Source organism: Primulina tabacum, chromosome 5 (assembly GCF_025594145.1).
Source record: "Primulina tabacum isolate GXHZ01 chromosome 5, ASM2559414v2, whole genome shotgun sequence".
Lineage (NCBI taxonomy): Eukaryota > Viridiplantae > Streptophyta > Magnoliopsida > Lamiales > Gesneriaceae > Primulina > Primulina tabacum.
The window spans coordinates 30,494,347-30,517,640 of NC_134554.1; the positions used below are offsets into that span (position 1 = coordinate 30,494,347).

At 37.3% G+C, this 23,294-nt stretch overlaps 1 protein-coding gene across 1 annotated transcript; it reads left to right on the plus strand.

Moving 5' to 3' along the window:
* The first annotated feature begins 6,710 nt into the window (after nucleotides 1-6,710).
* On the plus strand, nucleotides 6,711-14,221 carry LOC142547413 (tubulin gamma-1 chain). The gene is made up of 12 exons (XM_075655695.1): nucleotides 6,711-6,948; nucleotides 7,461-7,661; nucleotides 7,801-7,912; nucleotides 8,130-8,530; nucleotides 9,310-9,363; nucleotides 9,430-9,534; nucleotides 10,809-10,883; nucleotides 10,976-11,020; nucleotides 11,548-11,676; nucleotides 13,058-13,159; nucleotides 13,237-13,314; nucleotides 13,914-14,221. The coding sequence occupies exons 1-11, from the start codon at nucleotides 6,820-6,822 to the stop codon at nucleotides 13,303-13,305; spliced, it is 1,422 nt and encodes a 473-aa protein (XP_075511810.1). The 5' UTR covers nucleotides 6,711-6,819; the 3' UTR covers nucleotides 13,306-13,314; nucleotides 13,914-14,221.
* Nucleotides 14,222-23,294: the final 9,073 nt, after the last annotated feature.

A 23,294-nucleotide genomic window follows, 5' to 3' on the forward strand; every position in this document is an offset into this window, starting at 1 on the left:
TTGATGGTCTTTTCTCTATTTCTTTAAAAAATAATAACACCACTATGCATGTTCAAGTAGATATTAAAAGATGTGTTATAAATGAAGATTTTTCTATATTGTGGCACAGGAGATTGGGACACATCTCCATATAGAGATTAGTAAATGATGGAGTACTCAGTACTTTAGATTTTACTGATTTTGAGGCTTGTGTGGATTGTATCAGGGGAAAGCAGACCAATAATTCTAAAAAAGGTGCCAAAAGAAGTACAGAAATATTAGAAATCATACATTCAGATATTTGTTGTCCAGATATGGACATGCAATGTCCGAAATACTTCATTTCCTTCATTGATGATTATTCACGATACATGTATATCTACATTCTTCATAATAAAAACGAAGCACTTGAAGCCTTTAAGGTTTTTAAGGCTGAAGTAGAGAAGCAATGTGAAAAACATATTAAGATTGTGAGAACAGATAGAGGTGGAGAATATTATGGTAGATACACTGAGAATGGACAAGCACCTGGTCCGTTTGCGAAGTTTCTCCAAGAACAAGGGATTGTTGCCCAATATACTATGCCTGGTTCTACGGACCAAAATGGCGTAGCTGAGAGGAGAAATCGAACATTATTGGACATGGTGATGAGCATGTTTAGTAGCTCTAAACTTCCTAAATCCTTGTGGACTGAAGCTCTTAAGACAGCTGTGTATATATTAAACCGAGTTCCAACTAAGGCTGTCCCAAAGACGCCATTTGAGTTATTTAAAGGTTGGAAACCGAGTTTGCAACATATACGCGTTTGGGGTTGTCCTTCTGAAATAAGAGTTTACAACCCACATGAAAGAAACTGGACCCAAGAACTATAAGTGGATATTTCATTGGGTATGCTGAAAAATCCAAAGGGTACAGATTCTATTGTCAATCTCGCAACACTAGAATTGTGGAATCAAGAAATGCAAAATTTCTTGAGAATGATTTGATTAGTGGGAGTGATCATTCAACTGACATAATTCTTGAGAATGATCCCATTAATGCACAACCCTCTTATTCAAATGACAGAATGGTCGTTATTCACACCCCTCAAGACCAAATGGGTGTTAGACAACCAGTTACTGAAGTTCTACAAATTGCTGATGAAAATCCAGTAGATCAACTTGTTGGTGAAGAACAACAATAAATTGTTGATCAACCAAACAACCTAAGAAGATCTACTAGAATAAAAAAAGCAGCTATATCTAGTGATTATGTTGTGTATTTACAAGAATCAGATTTTAACATCGGAGCCGAAAATGATCCTGAAACGTTTTCACAAGCCATGAGTTGTAATGAGTCAAAACTATGGTTTAATGCTATGAAAGATGAGATGAATTCTATGGCAGTTAATGGAGTCTGGGATCTTGTTCAGTTGCCTGATGGTGTAAAAGCCATTGGATGTAAATGGGTCTTCAAAACAAAGAAATACTCATTAGGCAACATTGAAAAGTATAAAGCAAGACTCGTTGCTAAAGGATTCACTCAGCAGAAAGGAATCGATAATAAGGAGATTTTTTCTCCTATATCTAATAAAGATTCTCTTCGTATCATTCTAGCATTTGTTGCGCATTTTGACTTAGATTTGCAACAAATGGATGTGAAAAAGCTTTTCTCAATGGAGAACTAGAGAAAGAGGTTTATATGAAACAACTTGAAGGATTCTTCTCTAGTAATGGTGAGCAATTGGTTTGTAAACTTAAGAAATCTATATATGGATTGAAACAAGCTTCCCGTCAATGGTATTTAAAATTTCATGATGTTATCTCTTCATTCGGATTCGTTGAGAACCACATGGACCAATGTATATACCAGAAGGTCAGTGGGATCAAGATTTGTTTCCTTATTCTATATGTGGATGATATATTACTTGTAACCAATGATAAGGGTCTGTTATATGAGGTGAAACAATTTCTCTCTAAAAACTTTGATATGAAGGATATGGGCGATGCATCTTATGTCATTGACATTAAGATACATAGAGACAGAATTTGAGGTATTCTAGGTCTTTCTCAAGAAACCTATATCAACAAAGTTTTAGAGAAATATCGGATGAAAGATTATTCACCAATTATAGCTCCCGTTGTGAAAGGTAATAAATTCAATTTGAGACAATGCCCAAAGAATGATCTAGAGCGGGAACAAATGAAAAACATTCCTTATGCTTCTGCTGTCGGAAGCCTAATGTATGCTCAGGTTTGCACTAGACCTGACATTACATTTATTGTTGGGATGTTGGGAAGATATCAGAGTAATCCAGGTTTAGATACTAAACAACCTAAGGAGATCTACTAGAATAAGAAGATCAGCTATATCTAGTGATTATGTTGTGTATTTACAAGAATCAGATTTTAACATCGTAGCCAAAAATGATCCTGAAACGTTTTCACAAGCCATGACTTGTAATGAGTCAAAACTATGGTTTAATGCTATGAAAGATGAGATGAATTCTATGGCAGTTAATGGAGTCTGGGATCTTGTTCAGTTGCCTGATGGTGTAAAAGCCGTTGGATGTAAATGGGTCTTCAAAACAAAGAAAGACTCATTAGGCAACATTGAAAGGTATAAAGCAAGACTCGTTGCTAAAAGATTCACTCAGCAGAAAGGAATCGATTATAAGGAGACTTTTTATCCTGTATCTAATAAAGATTCTCTTCCTATCATTCTAGCATTTGTTGCGCATTTTGACTTAGATTTGCAACAAATGGATGTGAAAACAGCTTTTCTCAATGGAGAACTAGAGAAAGATGTTATATGAAACAATTTGAAGGATTCTTCTTTAGTAATGATGAGCAATTGGTTTGTAAACTTAAGAAATCTATATATAGATTGAAACAAGTTTCCGTTCAATGGTATTTAAAATTTCATGATGTTATCTCTTCATTCGGATTTGTTGAGAACCCCATGGATCAATGTATATACCAGAAGGTCAGTGGGAGCAAGAATTGTTTCCTTATTCTATATGTGGCTGATATATTACTTGCAACCAATGATAAGGGTCTGTTATATGAGGTAAAACAATTTCTTTCTAAAAAATTTGATATGAAGGATATGGGCGATGCATCTTATGTCATTGGCATTAAGATACATAGAGACAGAATTCGAGATATTCTAGGTCTGTCTCAAGAAAAATATATCAACAGAGTTTTAGAGAAATATTGGATGAAAGATTGTTCACCAATTATAGCTCCTATTGTGAAAGACTATAAAGTCAATTTGAGACAATGACAAAAGAATTATCTAGAGCGGGAACGAATGAAAAACATTCATTATGCTTCTGTTGTCGAAAGCCTAATATATGCTCAGGTTTGCACTAGACCTGACATTGTATTTATTGTTGGGATGTTGGGAAGATATCAGAGTAATCCAGGATCAGATCACTGGAAAGCTGCAAAGAAAGTCATGAGGTACCTTCAAGGGACCAAAGATTATATGCTTATGTTCAGACGAACTGAGAATTTGAAAGTAATTGACTACTCTGATTCAGACTACGCTGGCTGCATTGATTCACGAAAATCCACTTCAGGATATATTTTCATGCTAGTTGGTGGAGCTGTATCTTGGAGGAGTGCAAAGCAGACATTGACTGCTACTTCCACTATGGAAGCTGAGTTCGTAGCTTGTTTTGAGGCAACCTCACATGGTGTATGGTTGAAGAGTTTCATTTCGAGGCTTAGAATTATGGATTCTATATTTAGGCCATTAAGAATATATTGTGACAATTCAGCTGCTATTTTTATGGCTAAAAATAACAAAAGTGGTAGTCGAAGCAAGCATATCGACATTAAGTATTTAGCCATACGAGAACTTGTTAAAGATAAGAAGTTGCTTATCGAGCACATTAGCACTGAATTGATGATTGCGGATCTTTTGACTAAAGGCATGCCACCATTAAAATTTAAGGATCATACAGAAGAATGGGACTTGGTTCCTTTATGTAATTTGTTGTAAGAACAAATTTAATGAAATTATGAGGTGATATTTTCTCATATTTGTTGTGTACACATTCATTGATTTGAGAAATATCAATAAAGTTGGACCTCAAATAAACATTGGGTTTATTCATTAAGTTATACAGATTTGAGACATAATTCATTGTGATACATGGAAGATCATACTCGCTTTTAGAGGACACATCGCCGTGATTCATGTATTTTGTTTTCTCCTATGGTAAATGAGATATATGTGTCAAGTGAGAGAATGTAAGAAATATGGCACTTATTAAAAGAGGCGTGACGTGTAGGAATTGACGACGGCCAAGAAACTTACCATTTTTTACGAACATGCAGCCTCAACTTTAGAAATTGAGACGTGCACGCACCTCTTCCTTTGACAATAAGTCTCCCGCAATAACTAATCGATGGTATGAGATGCCTATAAATAGCAGCGATTGAGGTTCCTAAGCACATACCTCATAAGAAATATACACCATCTACAGAGAGCGTGAAGTGCTTTGAAGACTTCAACCGAAAGAAAATCATAGAAATTAAAAATTTTCAATGGCCGGAGGTAATACTCGATTTATTTATGCATATTGATTATCATGTTTATATATGTGCAGAAACATTATTTTTAAGAAAAAATTCCAACAGGATGATGATCATGCACGAGCTTCGAAAAGCAACTAAAGTGAGAAATTGATGCAAGGAGAGCTTTCAAAAGAAACTGAAGTAAGATATGGGCTGCACAAAGTTGATAAATCATATGGATTGAGCCAAGCCATTAACATGGATCGTCAGAGAAATAAAAGTTCAAGATCAAGAATTTTTATTCTCATTCCTAGTTTTGAGCTCTTTATAATTATAATAAATTGTTAGTGGTTTGATTTTAGTGTGGATTACATATTAGTAGGCTTTTTCTTAGTTTATTTTTGTAATTTCGTAACTTGATTTTGTGGGATATATAGAAAGTTGGCTAGAGCTTATTTTAAGTCTATTATGGTTAGGATAGGTTTGCATTATCATATATACACCTTGTCCTTGTTATTTTATGGAAAAAAGATCATTTTGATTGAAATTCATCTTTGAATTTGAGGGCTCCAAGAGTCATATGTGATTTTCGTTCCAATTTCGGTCTCTGTGATCTATCATAAACTTATCAAGATAAATCCATGAGGCATTCTAATTTGGATACCTTTGGTTATTACCTGGATTATAGACAATAGGTCAAGATACGTTATGGATACTTTTGGTTATTGCTTCGTTGTAGTGATGGTTCAAGGTACGATTTCAAGTGCCATTGTTCTTGTCAAAATTATAGACAATGAGTTAAGACGGAATCATATACCGAGGTTCTTGCTTGTATAAATAACGAATCAAAGTTTTTCTTACAATATTATATTCCTGTGTTGTTTTATTTTCGTATCTTGTTTTAAATAAATCATGTCTTGCTTGATTTTTAAGTCCTAGGAAAAATAAGAATTTAAAATACTATCATCATATCTCATTGATTTGAGTTTATCAAATGATGTCACGTGAGAGTCGTATCATTTGATATCAGAGCTATAACTTTTTAAAAATAAGTGTTTTTTTGAGTCATCTTGTCATAAATTTTTTTTCCTTTTTTATTGGGGAAATATTTATATTGAGATAGTTGTTTTGTTTATTTTTTTAATCTCATAATCAGAAAAAAAAAATTGAAAATTCATCAAAAAATGTGGTTGGATTTTTTAAGTGTGAAAGATTTGAATTTGAAGAGTTTTAAATAATAAAATCTCCATCATATATCTTATTACTTCAAATAGGATTCTTGATTTATTACTTTTACTTATTTATGGCCCTAGACTTTCCTCCATATTTGCAACTGAGTCCCTAGAGCTTTCATCTTTTCAATTTCTATCTTTTTGGGTCATAAAATTTGTGTTAGGTCTCTCAAATTTAAGTGTGTAATCTGGTCCCTAAACTTCAAATTGTTGCAATCTCATTCTTCACATTTTGGAGACTACAATATAAAAGTCGAAGGATATACAAAATATGAGGACAAATCTTTCTAAAAAAAAAAAGAGAGAATGATGTGAGATCATACACAAACTTCGAAAACTAATTGAAATAAGAAGGGAATCCTATGAGAGCTTTCAAGAGCAATTCAAATAAGAAGTGAACGGCACAAAGATGATGAATCACATGGATTGAGCTAAATCATATCATGGATTGTTAGAGAAATAAAAGTCCAAGATCAAGAGTTTTGGTTTCTGTTCTTAGTTTTTGACAATGTATTTTTATAATAATTTGCTAGTGTCTTGATTTTAGTGTCTGCTCCAAAATTTGAAGAATGAAATTGCAAAAACTTGAAGTTTATGGACCAGAAAGACACTTAAATCTGAAGGACTTTTCCACAATTTTATGACCCAAAAGGATAAAAATTGAAAAGATGAAATCTCTAGAGAATTAAATGCAACCATAGAGGAAAATTGACTCAAACGATAGTTAAATTTTGAAGATATGTGAGGATAATATGTGATACGATGAAAAAATCCTCATACTCGATTATTCATTTATTTAATTGAGTAAAAACTCCATCCATACTTTACTCCATTCGAATTAAGTATTGGATTCATCGCCGGGTTCGAAAAAATTGTCATATCTACTAAGAGTTATTAAACTTAATACAATATCTAAATATTTTACATAAATATTATGTAACAAGAAAAATTAGTTTACATAAATAATCGTAATTTAAATAGTAAAAACGAAAATTCAAAATTAAACAGCCACTTTTCCCACTTCCTCTGCAAAAACCCATCTTAATTCCAATTGACCATTTACCAAAAGCACACTTCCATTGCATACCAAAACCCTAATTGAAATGCCGAGGGAAATTATCACGTTGCAGGTGGGACAATGTGGGAATCAGATCGGGATGGAGTTTTGGAAGCAGCTCTGCCTCGAACATGGCATCAGCAGAGAAGGAATTCTCGAGGACTTTGCTACCCAGGTTCATTCATCACTCCCTTGCTTTTTACAATCTGGTATATAAACAGTTCTTTTTTTGGTAACTGCTCGGTTTCGAGATCATTTCCCCCGCCGTGTAAAAAAGGTGTAAAATGATTGTTCATGCAGTGAGCAATGCTTATTTCTTGGTGTGTTGATGGCTATTTGCTTTCCGTGGGGCATTTTCTTACCTATGGAAAAATTAAGATAGAACTGAAGTGTGTGATACAGTCTAATACATAGGACACACGTGAATTTTTCAGGCTATGGGAAGGGGCCAAATGTATGGTATAATTTTTTTTATTTCTCTAATTTTCTCGTCATAGATTGTGTTAGATTTGGTAGATACGTGTCCTATGAAAGTTACGTAACCAGCTCCAGTTCTTTCTTTATTGAGATGTTGTGAGTAGATTCTTATCTATAGACAGATATATGTGGCCTCATATCAAGATTTGATTTTAATCGAGCCAAAGTCTTGGTATAATGTTATGACGAACTACTTCTCTGAACATACAGGGAGGTGACCGTAAAGATGTGTTTTTCTATCAAGCAGATGATCAACATTATGTACCACGTGCAGTACTTATGGATTTGGAGCCTAGGGTCATTAATGGAATTCAAAACAGTGAATACAGAAATCTCTATAATCATGAAAATGTCTTCATTGCAGATCACGGAGGGGGTGCTGGGAACAATTGGGCCAGTGGATACCATCAGGTTGGATACATTTTTATACTTTAGTTTGTTTATTTTCTTTATTGCTACCTTACTTCCACATATACTGAAAAATTTGGATGCCTACTGAATTTTCTATTGTTTTTCTTATCATTAATGAAATTTGCATCATTCTGACTAGGGTGAGCAATATGAGGAGGATCTAATGGACATGATCGACAGAGAGGCTGATGGCAGTGATAGTCTCGAGGGTTTTGTGTTGTGCCATTCTATTGCCGGGGGAACAGGCTCAGGTAGTTGACCTTTTTTTTTCTGCGAGTTTGTTAAGTCCTTGTCCTTCTGTCAGAGCATTTATAATGTTATTACACAGTGCACAAAGTATCGGATCAGCAGTTCATGGTCTCTCTCTTGTCCACACCCCCAAATTTCAATGGCCACATGTCTTCTATTACAACTTTAAAATCTTTTAACTCTGCTGATTAGTGCAATGTTATTAATTGCTCCATGCAGGAATGGGTTCTTATCTTTTGGAGACTCTTAATGATCGCTATAGTAAAAAACTTGTTCAGACGTACAGCGTGTTTCCTAACCAAAATGAAACTAGTGATGTGGTCGTTCAGCCATACAACTCTCTTTTGACGCTCAAGAGGCTCACACTAAATGCTGATTGTGTAGTTGTTCTTGATAATACTTCCCTTAACAGGATTGCTGTAGAGCGACTTCATATTTCAACTCCCACCTTTGCCCAAACAAATTCTCTAGTTTCTACGGTCATGTCAGCAAGCACAACAACCTTGCGCTATCCAGGATACATGAACAATGACTTAGTTGGCCTCCTTGCTTCGTTGATCCCTACCCCCCGATGTCACTTTCTAATGACAGGATATACACCACTTACGGTAGAACGCCAGGTCAGATATCATCGGCGAATGTTGTTTATGTTAGATAGATTGTTTGGTTTTTGTATTTTATGACAATCAATTAAACTGTTTCTGTTATCTCCAGGCAAGTTGTGTGGTAATTTGGAGCCGGTTTTGCTTAGTTTATAAGTTGTTCAAAACACCTTCTAAGATGCTTAGGAATTTATAAGGTGTTTGAAAGTTTTTCTAACTATTTTAAAAATGATTTCACACCAAGATCTTTTAGAAAAAGTAATGCCACCCCAACTTTTGTTCTAAGATCACATGGCCTTAATTTAAACTAATCGAAATTATCCCAATATTTATCCTTCTATCCAATATTATCCTTCAAGCTCATTCCCCTCATCATTATTAATCTCTATTAATGTTAACATTGAAAATTTTAATGTCGACCTTGTAAGATTGAAGGTTTTAATTTCCTCTGATCAGTTACCAGCTTGTAGATCTTTTATAGAAAGTGTGTTACAGTGTTACACATTGGACCCAAAAAGTGATTATTGGAAGCTTGAATTTTCCAGTGTCCAACACTATTTCAGAGCACCTCACACCACAAGAAATATTTCTTAATTACTCATTTGCATCAACCAACATTTTCTTATTTAACATTATATGTATTTATATTGAACAAGATGAAGTATATAATGCATCTCTTTGGTAGATGATAACAGACGAGGTATTATGTCTGATTTCCATTATGAAATTCACTACTCCTATAAATGCAGTGCACCCTTTTTCTTCAAATTCCAATCAAATATGAACATTTTTGGCAGGCTAATGTCATCCGGAAAACAACTGTGCTTGATGTGATGAGAAGACTTCTTCAGGCAAGAGAACTAAACATCAAATCTGTTAATTCATTTATGCAGAATTTCTAACCATATCTTTTGCAGGCAAAAAATATCATGGTTTCTTCTTGTGCTCGAACAAAAGAGGCAAGCCAGGCGAAATACATATCCATCTTAAATATTATCCAGGGAGAAGTGGATCCCACTCAGGTATTTATCTATATTCTATAATCACCACACACTTAAGTATGACTCCTTAAGTGAGATTTTATATACTTTTGCTTTTGGATTAAAGATTTTGGTAGAAGTCTTTTTTGTTTTTAAAGTGATTGCTAAAATGATTAATATGACATTTTGCATGCAATGCCGTGGATATCCATTTCCATTCATATTGAATCTATCCTAAGACTTCTAAGTAGCCTAAAGAAGCACACACCAAAATTTATTATGGTTTCTAGTTGAAGGGCCAAATTTTCATGTTTTTCTGTAAGTGGAAACTAGAATGCACTTTCAGAAACAGTTTCTTGTTATTAATATTTGTTTTTCCATCAAGTTCACAATTTTTATGATGATGTTGACTTTTTCCATAACGATCTTATGGGAAATTTTATAAGCAGTACTTGCTTAAAAGTAATCCTGTACTTCAATAAAACCCTTAGTTTGTGAACTTCTGCTTTCAATTTTTTCCCCTGTGAAAGAAATGCCTAGTTTGTACTTCATTTGACCTTCTCAACGTGACTGAACTCATACTTCTCAACTTTGGTGTGACGAAATCTCGATTATGGTAAATGGCCATCAAACTATTGTTGACAATTCATAAGGTATAGAATTTCTATTGTGCTGTAATTCATGGGGGAAACATTCGAGGTTTTATTTCTGACAAAGATTCATTACTGTGGAGATGCACTTCAACAAACTTAAACAAGCCTGCCCATATGATTTATCCAAGGCACATGTTGATAATATGTTTCAAACTTGTGGCTTCTGGAGCCATGATTCAAATCGACTATCACTTGTGATCTCTATGTGCGTGTGAAAAAGAGATATGACCGTTGATTTGCTGAACTTTGCTTAGATATGTAAAGTAATGTGTGGCGCAGTTGCACCATCATTTTTTTTTTTGGCAACTAAAGTTAAATTTTAAAATCAACAGGAACTACAATTACAAAATAAATACGACATTGCCAGTACCTTTCCTGTGGGGGAGAGGATTGGTTTGCCAAATCTGAGTAACTTACTGTACTTGAATAATCAGTACTTGAAAACTTATGCGATTAAAAACACCCACATCCTTGTTGAAATGGATGTAGTTATCCTAGTGTCTTTATTGATCTTGGTGTTTCTATGCTTGATTGTTGCACTGTGGCTCTACTTAAATTGGATGATGATCTCTAGAGGATCTAGTATCACTTTTCTGTTTTATATTTTGTTTTTCTATAATTTCAAATGTTTATGTACTAATATTATGGACAAATTTAAACCAGGTTCATGAAAGTTTACAGAGGATTCGTGAAAGAAAGCTAGTTAATTTTATAGATTGGGGCCCTGCTAGCATTCAGGCACGTTTCACACTTATCAGTTGGTGTTTGATTTGGTGTTTGATTTATTTGTCCATAAGGTATATTTTTTGAAACGATGTGGTCGTTGGCAGGTTGCTTTGTCGAGAAAATCTCCTTATGTTCAGACTGCTCATAGGGTAAGCCTTTTTTGTTTAGTTTCTTTTTCTCCTCTCTTTTTGAGGGGTTGAAACATTTTGAGCTGGCATGAACCTTGCTGCTAAATTCTGTTTGATGGTTCTCATCTAGGAGCCAATTAGACGCATCTCACCTTATGACACATGATGAATTTGATGGAATCTTCAGCTCAATGTAGTTGTTGATGTGCATTTTTTCCTTCCCATTTGCTCTATGTTTGATTCCTGTGACTCATGACTTCTTAATTGATGGTCTTCATGTCAAACGTGATAAAATGTTGTTGGAGAAGAAATAGCAGAATATACACTTTGAATTTCCTATCATAGTTGTTTCTGTTCATCGATGCAAAACATTTTGAAATCATCATACCCTGTTTGTTTCTACCCGTTTTTGCTGTTCGGCCCTTTCCTTCAAAGCTCAGACTTGTGCAGTTGCATATTTCTTTTACCCTTTTCATATGTTGATTACTTGAAACAGCTTATGTTTTGAAAGACTGAGCGACATCACAATATGCTCTTTCTGTATATAGGTTAGTGGTCTCATGCTAGCGAGCCACACTGGCATCCGCCACTTATTCTCCAAGTGCTTGAGTCAGTATGAGAAGCTGAGAAAGAGACAAGCTTTTCTCGACAATTACAGAAGTCACCCAATGTTTGCCGTAAGTTATCCATCATGTGCCTTGGGCTATATTTGTCCAATTCTTTTTAAAGCTTTATTCCTTATGGGTGTGATTGCTCTTATTTCTAGCAGTGTTATTGACTGAAACACGAACTGCCTTCTTTGTACATCGTTGCATGAACATATTATGATCTGTGCTGCAAAAAAATAATTGAAGAGAGATAGATGCGGTTTTGTGGATTTGCTTCTTATTTTTCAAAGATCTTGTAAGCATAATTGGACTGTTTGGAGAAGATATAAAGACTGTGAATACGAGAAAAAACATGATTTAGTCCTTGTATTTTAGGGCTTGAACATTTTTAGTCCTTAAAACATTTTCTCTTGACAATTTTAGTCCTTAATCTTTTCAAAAAGTAACAAACATAGTCCTTACCTTTAAATAAGGATGGTCCTTACCTTTAAATAAGGTTTCAACCGTTCAAGTTAACTGCAAGACAATAAATAGAAACAAACATGATAATATATTAATATATTATCAAAATTGTGGCAAAACATACAATAAATATTCGTCTTTCAATTGTCTTATTTAAGTACTAAAATACCAATCAGCCGTAACAAATCAATAGCATAACCAAAATGCCATCTCCAACATGTCAACCCCCTGGCCCCCTCCAGTTATTATCTAATCTGTTACAATTGTGAACCAAAAGAAAGAAAGAAGGAAATTAAGTACAATAGGAGACGAGGGCTAAATCTTCGTCAGCAAACTCCATAAATGGTGAACCACAAACTTGAAATCTTGGAAAAATCTGAATAAATCTAAAAAAGCCCCACTTATCAAATCCTTAGAGAACAGCTAATTAGCTCTTCAAGATCCAAAGATTCATCAAATACCAAACAACATCAAAATATACAGAAAAATATCTAGGATGATACTAAGCATGAGAAATCGAATCAGCCTACTAAAAAATAAGTGAGAAGGTTTCACACCAGTATCCTTTAAAGACAAAATGCTTCTAAAAATGGCAGAAGCCTGGAAACAGTTGTCTGCTCCTAAGTTCCATAGGGCAAAATAAAAACATGTAAATAGAAAATGGCACGAGTTGAAGAGAATTAACAACCTTCGAAGGGCGAAATATCAAGAAGGATGACAAAAATGTAACAGATTGAGATTGTGATGACAAAATATAACAGATTGGGATTGTTCCTATACTATTTCTGCAACAAATATACAGGGGTACTGTGAAGCGGAAATGAGAAATTTGAAGGAGAAAGAGCCCTAATTATTTTACCTTTAATTTTAACTCTAATTTAACGGAAAGGACTATTCTCATAATTTTTTGAAAACATTAAGGACTAACGACTAGTACAATAAAATGTTTAAGGACAAAGCCCTTATGCTCTGTTGTTAAAATGTTCAGGAAGATCTTTCAGAATTTGATGAATCTAGAGACGTGATTGAGAGTCTTGTTGACGAGTACAAGGCGTGTGAGTCCCCAGATTACATCAAGTGGGGAATGGAGGTAGCTTGTCTTTACTTAATTGTTTATTACATTACTTCTCTCAGCCATTGACTTCTATATTTTATTAACACTCACAGGATCCAAACCATGTTCTGTCTGTGGAAGGAAATACTAGCGGGACAGTGGAGCCAAAATTAGAACTGTGACCTTACCAGGTTTGATTAACATTGACCCTTTTGGATCGCATCTCCTCTTTGATCCTATACACCTCTGATAGCTTCTCAGATGGCATAATTTCGTATGAGTAGTAGTTTATTTGCCATCTATAAATTGATAAAACAATATTTCAGGGTTTGCTTAGCTTTGGATCCACTAGGTTTTGTGTTGCCAGATAATTTTTCTGCTTTATTTACAACCAGATCTCTTGTATTGTTTATTTTTTCATATGTAATCTTGACCTCCCATACAACGAAGTCGCCATATTAAAATTCCAGGTTCTATGCAAACAAAAATCACATCAAGTTGCATATCGTTGTTAGATGACATTGATAGAAGTTAATACGAGCGTGCACGTGGTGGACAGTTCTGCTCGGGCTAAGAGTGTCCATTTTTATTTATAATTCAACATCTAGCCTTATCAGTGTAAAAGACAGTACTCGAGATATTAATATGGGCAAATTTTTACCTCATATCTTTATTTTTGCAGCGTGATAAATGCTGTCTTGTGCATTAGCTCCTACGGATTGGGGTTCACATTTTTAAAATTGTTCATATTTCATTCTGATTGAGGAATTTTTTTTTTATTTCTTAACAGATTTTTGTCGCAAGGGAATGTGTTTCTGCTCTTAGAAACTGGCGAGGATATAATGGAAGTCAGAAATTGGTTTTGCGCCAATATCGATTGTAAATTCTCTTTGTATTGGTTATGAAAGATATTATATTAGCTTTGGTTGTTATGATGAATCCTAAATTATGGTGTGCATGCGGTTAGTTGTGTTGAATGAATTTGGACAAAGTTTTGTGGAAGAAAATGTTGGCAAAATAGTACAATTACAACATGAAATTATAAGACAATTGTAATCAAGTGTTGAACAAAATTGAAGTAAATCATAAATTAATTTATGCGTTGGAGGGTTGAGATTAAGCGCGTAATTTACATGTTTGAGTCAATGATGATTATTAGATCTGCAGTTGGGTGTTATTCCACGGTAACATCTCATTAACTGTGATAGAGTAAGTTTTTTGGTAGAGCTCAGATCACGGTAGAGGAACCGACACAGTGAAGAGTGAGATTATAATGGAATTGGGAACAAATTTATTTAAACACTTTCCTTTGAAAGTTTATTCTCTAATTCACATGGCTAATTTTGATATCAAAAGGACATTATTTTTTAGGATACGAAGATAAAATTTAGCAGCAATCAAGTATGAAGTACTAGGTAGTTGAATGTTATCATTGTAGAACTAATGTAAGTGTAACGTACATTGCTTTTATATTATTTTAAAATTTGAGGAAAATAATTTTTTTTTTAAATATATCGTAATAATCCAATTGGTTAACAAATATTTGATCGTCTAAAATATTTGGAATAAAACAACTACCATCGAAGTTTGCAAAAAGGGAACGTTTAAACATTGTCAACGCAAGTTGTGAAATCAAGTATTTGAACATGCATAAAGTCTTAAAACATGGACGGTCTTCGGGTTTAGCCTCCTGCGCAGACCGAGCCGGCGCATTGGTCCCAACCCCTAATCTCCTCATACTCGTCATCACCTGCATCGATCAAGTCTAGTGAGTCTAAAAACTCAACACGTATAAACTGGATATAACAAGTAATACGTAATAAAACCACATGCATCTTTAAAGTAGAGCGTACATACTTGAAACTTGAACGTAATATCATAATCATAGACGTGTCGTCATCGTAAAACTTATCATAAAAATACTTGCATCATACATATTTGAACATGCATAACTTCATCATTTTGCGTAGAGATATGTTTCAAAGCAAGTTATCCATACATAAATGTGCCTGATCAGACTAAACCACAGTACTGAGCCGACAGGAAAAATCCACTACCACATACATGAGATCCCCGGTCATGCTTTACCGGGTGGATTGGTCCCTGGTCATGCTTTACCGTTTCTCAATCCTGATCTAAACCCGATAATATTTTCTCATTTTGCACGTCGAATATACTTACATGGCGTTGAGAGATTCGTTGGATCTTGCTTGGGGCCACGGCTGCACAAACTAACATGAGTTCAAGCACTTATCTTTCATAACTTAGACGTATTAATCATGCTCACACCCAAAAACAACAAATTTCTTATGACGTTCTAAATCTCTCGGGACTCGACCTCGTTTAATCATCGTACTAAACTATGACATCGAACCCCAAAAAAAATCCCAATATTTTCCCAAACATGGAGGACACGGACCCCGTGTACACATCCGGGTCTGGGTCCGTGTAGCCTTTGCAAACTTAACCTACGGATTTAATAAAGGCACGGACCCCGTGTCAGGGTCCGGCTGCGGGTCCGTGTAGACTTTGGAATTTCACACTCCGAAGGAAACAAGGGCACGAACCCCGTGTCAGGGTCCGGCTCCGGGTCTGTGTAGACTCTGAAAATGGTACCCAACGGAAATCACTGCACTTATGGCTTAATCCTCTTAACTCGATCGTGCGGACCGTGAACCAACACCTAAAGACCTATCCTAGGATGCTATGACAATGCTTCAAACTCCTAGGACGCCTCAAACAACGATACAAATCATACAACGCAACTCAAACCGTGAACACGCTATTTTGACACCAAAATGCTTCCTACGACTTCTAATGCAACCAAGTGCCTATCGACACGAAACAAAGCACCAAAAATCATCCCTACATCATACTCACAATACTTAAACGCAGCAGCGATCACCCAACGGTTCCCAACGAAACCTGCAACAAATAACTTCAAGAGCACATTAAGAACACATTTTCAGAAAATTATAGTTTGAGCAGTCCCACGAAAACAATCATAACTCACTCGTTTTTTGTCCAAAAATTACAAATTTACTGTCAAATCGAATGTATCAAAAGTACTACGTTTTGTATGTTGAAAGTGTTTCCAGTAAATCAACCGAATTTACACAGGAATAGAAATTACAGCAAACACGTTTTAAGATCTAAAATTTTCGATCCAAAATTTAACCCAAATGTTTTTGATCAAACGTTTCACAACATACATAAATTTTTACACATAATAAACATAAAAACATGTACTATAATGAGATCGATGCATAAATGAAGAATATACATGCCTTTTGATTTTTAAAGTTACCGAAACGACGACACCGAAGTGGGAAAGATGCGAGGGTTGATCCGGGACGATTTGTGGCTCGATTTTCTTGAACAAAAGAGGGCAAAACTTGCTGGAAAAATCCTAGGGGAGGGGCAGCCGCTGTTTCTCCAAGAACCCTAAACTTTTCTTTAAAAAAATGAAATGAAGAGGGGAATGAAATGTGTGTGTGTTGTCGTGTATGTGTATGTAAAAGAGAGTGTGTGTGTGTGAGTTTTTAATAAATTAGGGAAATAACTTGCTTAATTGCACAATTAAAATGCACAATAGCTAACTTTAAAAGTTTTAAAATTCTAAAATCACTAAATAAATAAGTTAGACTTTGAAATTCTTAAAACTAAGTAAATCATTTAAAATGCCCCAATCTTAATTTAAAATAAAATATCACTTTTTAAAATCACCAAACTCGTCGCCGTTCTCTTTTTCCTCGATCCCACATCGAATAATCGCCTGAAACATGAAACTCAACAAAACATTTTAACGTGCATCACATAAACATTAATAATTTAAAATAATTCATTTAATTAAATCATGCATCTCTAAAATCAATTTAAATTAAATAAACGATTTAAATAAATGTATGAGTTTTACGTGTACTAAATTTAGGCTCTACAGTTCTTCTCCCACTTAAATAAATTTTGTCCTCGAAATTAAGTCTTACCAAACAACTCTGAGTAATCTGCCTTGGCCTCCCAAGTGGTCTCCTCCACTGATTGATTTAACCACGGAGTTTGACCAGCCTGGTCACTTTGTTCCGAAGTCTCCATTCCTGTCTGTCTAGGATTTGGACAGGTCTTTCCTCATATGACAGATCTGGAGCCAACTACAATGGCTCAAAACTCAAAACATGCGAAGGATTGGCTAGGGACTTCCTCAGCATCGAGACGTGGAACACATTGTGTACACCGGCCAGATTCGGCGGTAAAGCTACACGATAAGCAAGTGTCCCAGCTCTGTCAAGAATCTTGAACGGTTCAATAAATCTCGGACTAAGCTTGCCTCTCTTCCCAAACCTCATAAAACCCTTCATAGGTGCTATCTTTACGAAAACGTGATCACCTACAGCAAAATCGAGATCCCTTCTCCTCTTATCAGCATAACTCTTCTGGCGGCTCTAGGCGGTCTTCATCCTATCTCGGATCTTGACCACCATGTCTGCAGTCTACTGAACGATCTCTGGACCAAGTTCTGATCTCTTGCCGGCTTCATCTCAATGAATCGACGATCTGCACTTCCTCCCATACAGCGCCTCGTAGGGAGCCATACCTATAGACGATTGGAAGCTGTTGTTGTAGGTAAACTCCACTAGAGGTAGTTTAGATTCCCAATTCCCATGGAAATTGATCATGCAAGCTTTCAACAAATCCTCCAAAATCTGGATCACTCGCTCAGACTGGTCATCTGTCTGAGGGTGAAATTCAGAACTGAATAGCAACTTCGTCCCCATGGCTGCATGTAAACTCTTCCAAAAGGACGATGTGAATCTCATGTCCCTGTCGGACACAATAGTAACTGGGATTCCGTGCAATCGAACTATCTCCCTGATATAGAGTTCCGCATACTGCATCATGGAGAAAGTCTTCTTCACTGGCAAGAAGTGTGCCGACTTAGTGAGTCGATCCACTATAACCCATATGACATTGGATCCCCTGACTGACCTCGACAACCCAACAACTAAGTCAATGGTTACATTCTACCATTTCCACTCGGAGATATGGAGTGGCTTAAGCATTCTTGCTGTCCTCTGATGCTCTGCTTTCACTTGTTGACAAGTGAGGCATTCAGACACAAATCGGCGGATGTCCCGCTTCTTACCTGGCTACCAGTAAAAAATATGTAAATCCTTGTAAATCTTGGTACCTCCTGGGTGGATGGAATACGGAGATGTATGTGCCTCTGTCAGAATATCATCTCTGATCAAATCAACACTAGGCACCCACATCCTTCCTTTGTACTTCACAATACCATCAGACACAGTGTAGAGTACACTACCCTTGGCTTCATCCTTCAGTCTCCATTTCTATAACTGCTCGTCTGAAGATTGACCTCTACGGACTGCAACTTTTCTTTTCAAGGTATCTGCCACGACATTAGCTTTTCCTGGATGGTAGCTAATTTCACAATCGTGGTCTTTCACTAATTCCAACCATCATCTTTGTTTCATATTCAATTCTTTCTGCGTGAAGAAATACTTGAGACTCTTGTGATCAGTAAATATCTGGCATTTCTCTCCGTACAAATAATTTCTCCATATCTTCAACGCAAAGACAACGGCAGCTAACTCAAGATCATGAGTCGGGTAGTTCTTCTCATGCAAATTCAACTGTCTGGAGGTATAAGCTATAACCCGACCATGCTGCATAAAAACTGCGCACAAACCGAGCTTAGAAGCATCGGTGTATAGCACAAAATTGCCTTGCCCTGCTGGCATGGCTAACACTGGCGCTGTGATAAGAGCTTGTTTCAAAGTATCAAAACTCTTCTGACATTCATCACTCCATATGAATTTATCATTCTTTTTAGTAAATGAGGTGAGTGGCACTGCTATCGAATAAAATCCCTGAATGAAAGTAGCCTGCTAAGCCTAGAAAACTGCGGATCTCTGACGCATTCTTCAGCTCAACCCATTCCTTAACTGCTGCCACCTTAGCTGGATCCACCTCGACACCACTGCTAGATATCATATGACCCAAAAACTCTACCTTCTCCAACCAAAATTCACACTTACAGAATTTTGCAAAAAACTTGCGTCTCTGCAAGACCTGCAAAACTGTACCCAAGTGTTGACTATGCTCCTCATGGCTCTTCGAGTAGATGAGAATGTCGTCAATGAACACTATGACAAAATGATCTAGGTAGGGCTGAAATACTCGATTCATGAGGTCCATAAATATCGCTGGAGCATTTGTCAGTCCAAACGGCATTACTAAGAACTCGTACTGCCATACCTGGTTCTGAAGGCTGTCTTATGAACATCTGCATCCTTTACCTTCACCTGATGATACCTTGGTTGTAGATCTATCTTGGAGAACACTGTAGCTCCCTGCAACTGATCGAACAAGTCCTCGATCCTTGGAAGTGGGTATTTATTCTTGATCGTTACCTTGTTTAGTTCTCGGTAATCGATACACAACCTCATGCTCCCATCCTTCTTCTTTACGAAGAGTACTGGTACGCCCTATGGTGAGAAATTAGGGCGGATGAATTATTTATCTAGGAGTTCTTGAATCTGCTGCTTGAGCTCTAACATCCAGCTATAGCTAAATGGTACGGTGTCTTTGGGATTGGCACGGTGCCTGGCACAAGGTCAATGGAAAACTCCACCTCTCTCTCTCGTGGAAGGCCTGTGACGTCATCTGGAAAGACGTCAGGAAAATCTCTGACTACTGGTACATCGGATATCGACGGAGTGGGTGCGTCAGGCGCTGAAACAATGCTGGCCAAGAAAGCCTGACAACCCTTATGAATAAGTCTCCGTGCCTGCATGCAAGAGATCATGCGAGGGAAACTTCTCCATCTATCTGGCTCAAAAGAAACTGCTCCATGCCCAAAGGTCTTACCAACACTGACCCTTTCTGAAAATCAATAAGAACTATGTTATTCGTCAACCAGTCCATTCCCAAGATGATGTCAAATTCAGGAATCAGCAACACGATCAGATCGGCATACACTAGGTGACCTTGTAGTTCGAGATCGTTGTCTCTGATCACGCTAGTAGCTGATAATTCTTCTCCTGATGGGACTGTCACTGAATAGTTAACCTCGAGTCCAATAGACTTGACGTCCAGATGATTTGCGATCGTCTCCGAAATAAAAGAGTGAGTGGCCCCTGAATCTATCAAGGCCTTCGTGGCTACCCTCTTTATGAAAATATTTCCTGAGAGACGTGATCACAACACACAAACTTATATCCCAAAATTCTAATCTTAATATCAAGCATAGTAGAAAAATATCTACACAAGTCACCAAAAATACTAACTAGCACACTAATAATCCCAAATAAAATTCGAAACATGCATATAAAAAACAAGACGGTGCTGAATTAAATGAATTACCAGTTAGGAGGTTCGTGTCTGGGTTCGTCTCCTCTGACTGCATGGCGAAGACCCTACCCTGGGTCGGCTTGCTCCACTGTGGGCAGTCCTTCAATATATGATCGTTGGCTCCGCATTTGAAGCATTTGCCTGATCCACATAAACACCGTCCCGGATGCTGGCGGTGGCATTTTGGGCATACCGGGTACTCACCAGGCTTATGTGGAGCCTTCTGCTGCAGGATAGGACCCTTGCCTTTCGGCGGTCCTTGGAATGAATTTTTTCCCTGCTGACCTTGGAAAGACCTCTTGAACTGGGGTCGCTGCTGTTGCTGCTGCTGAGGTGCCTGGTAGGGTCTCTTGCCCTGTTTGTCGACCTCTATGTCTCTCTGGTCCTGTTCGCCGTCAAGGCTCTAGATACGGCAACGACATAGGTAGTCAGACCAGCAACCATCACATCACGGCGCAAGATCGGCCGCAAACCATCCATAAAATGCCTCAACTTCTCCCGGGCACAAAGTGACACCCATCTCGAACTTCCTCACGAAATCAGCTATGCTGCTGTCCTCCTGACGCAGCGTCATAAACTCCCTAGTCAGTCTGGATCGTACTTCCTAAGTGAAGTACTTGGAGTAAAAGACCTCCTTAAAGTCATCCCATGACAGAGTCTGCAGATTCACCGACACAGACGCGCTCTCCCACCATAGTCTGTCGTCTCATGTCAGTAAAAATGTGGCGCACCTAACCTTGTCTGCATCCTGCAGCTACATAAACTCAAAGATTACCTCGATGGACTTAATCCATCCTTCAGCTATCATCGGGTCCGTAGTCCCCGAGAACTCCTTCGGGTCCATCCTCCTGAACCCCTCATAAACAGCTTCTGGTCTGGGCTTCGCCCCTGTATCCACTGCAGCATTGTTCCCTGCAAACTGTGTGAAGAACTGGGTCATCCCTGCAAGCATCTGAGCTTGCATATCTCGGGGTGGACGAGGAGGAGTGACCCTCTCCCCATCCTGAGCTTCCCTTCCCTCATCCCTTGCTCCACGGACAACCATACGTGTAGGAGGCATACCGTTCCAAAATTTTCCAACACGTAACCCCATATGCATGGACATCATATCAATATCATAAAATGCACATAATTTGAACTTAAAACATGTACTTGCTGAAATAATGACTTGATGCTTACTGCATAAAATAATTTAAAACCTTAAAACTTACTGACGTGAGGTGTAACTTTGTGAGCTTCTCGCAACTGAAAGTAGGCATAACCCTTTACAAGAATACTGCTTTGATACCAACTGTAACGTACCATACTTTTATACTATTTTAAAATTTGCGGAAAATAAAATTTTTATTAAATAAATCATAATCATCCAATTGCATTAACAAATATTTGATCGTCTAAAATATTTGGAATAAAAAAACTACCATCGAATTTTGCAAAAAAGGAACGTTTAAACATAGTCAACGCAACTTGTGAAATCAAGTATTTGAACATGCATAAAGTCTTAAAACATGGGCGGTCCTCGGGTTTAGCCTCTTGCGCAGACCGAGCCGGCTCATTGGTCCTCACCCCTCGTCTCCTCATACTCGTCATCACCTGCATCGATCAAGTCTAGTGAGTCTAAAGACTCAACACGTATAAACTGGATATAACAAGTAATACGTAATAAAACCACATGCATCTTTAAAGTAGAGTGTACATACTTGAAACTTGAACGTAATATCATAATCATAGACGTGTCGTCATCGTAAAACTTTTCATAAACATACTTGCATCATACATATTTGAACATGCATAACTTCATCATTTTGCGTAGAGATATGTTTCAAAGCAAGTTATCCATACATAAATGTGCCTGATCAGACTAAACCACAGTACTGGGCCGACAGGAAAAATCCACCACCACATACATGAGATCCCCGGTCGTGCTTTACCGGGTGGATTGGTCTCTGGTCATGCTTTTCCGCTTCCCAATCCTGATCTAAACCCGATCATGCTTTACCGGGGTGGAGAGGTCCTCGGCCACGTTCACCGACTTCCTTTTACAGTTCATAATTGGTCGCAAGACATTTAGCATACAACAAAAATAAAATATTTTCTCATTTTGCACATCGAATATACCTACATGGTGTTGAGGGATTCGTTGGCTCTCGCTTGGTACCACTGCTGCACATACTAACATGAGTTCAAGAACTTATCTTTCATAACTTAGACGTATTAATCATACTCACACCCAAAAATAACAAATTTCTTATGACGTTCTAAATCTCTGGGGACTTGACCTTGTTTAATCATTGTACTAAACCATGACATCGAAACCCAAAACAAATCCCAATATTTTCCCAAACATGGAGGACACGGACCCCGTGTACATATCCGGGTCTGGGTCCGTGTAGCCTCTGCAAACTTAAACTACGGATTTAACAAAGGCACGACCCCGTGTAAGGGTCCGGCTCTGGATCCGTGTATACTATGGAATTTCACACTCCAGAGGAAACAAGGGCACAAACCCCGTGTCAGGGTCCGGCTACGGGTACGTGTAGATTATGAAAAATGGTACCCAACGGAAATCACTACATTTGTGGCTTAATCCTCCTAATTCGGTCGTGCTGACCATGAACCAACACCTCGAGACCCATCCTAGGATGCTATGTTAATGCTTCAAACTCCTAGGACGCCTCAAACAACGATACAAATCATACAATGCAACTCAAACCGCGAGAACACGCTATTTTGACACCAAAATGCTTCATACGACTTCTAATGCAACCAAGTGCCTATCGACACGAAACGAAGCACCAAAAAT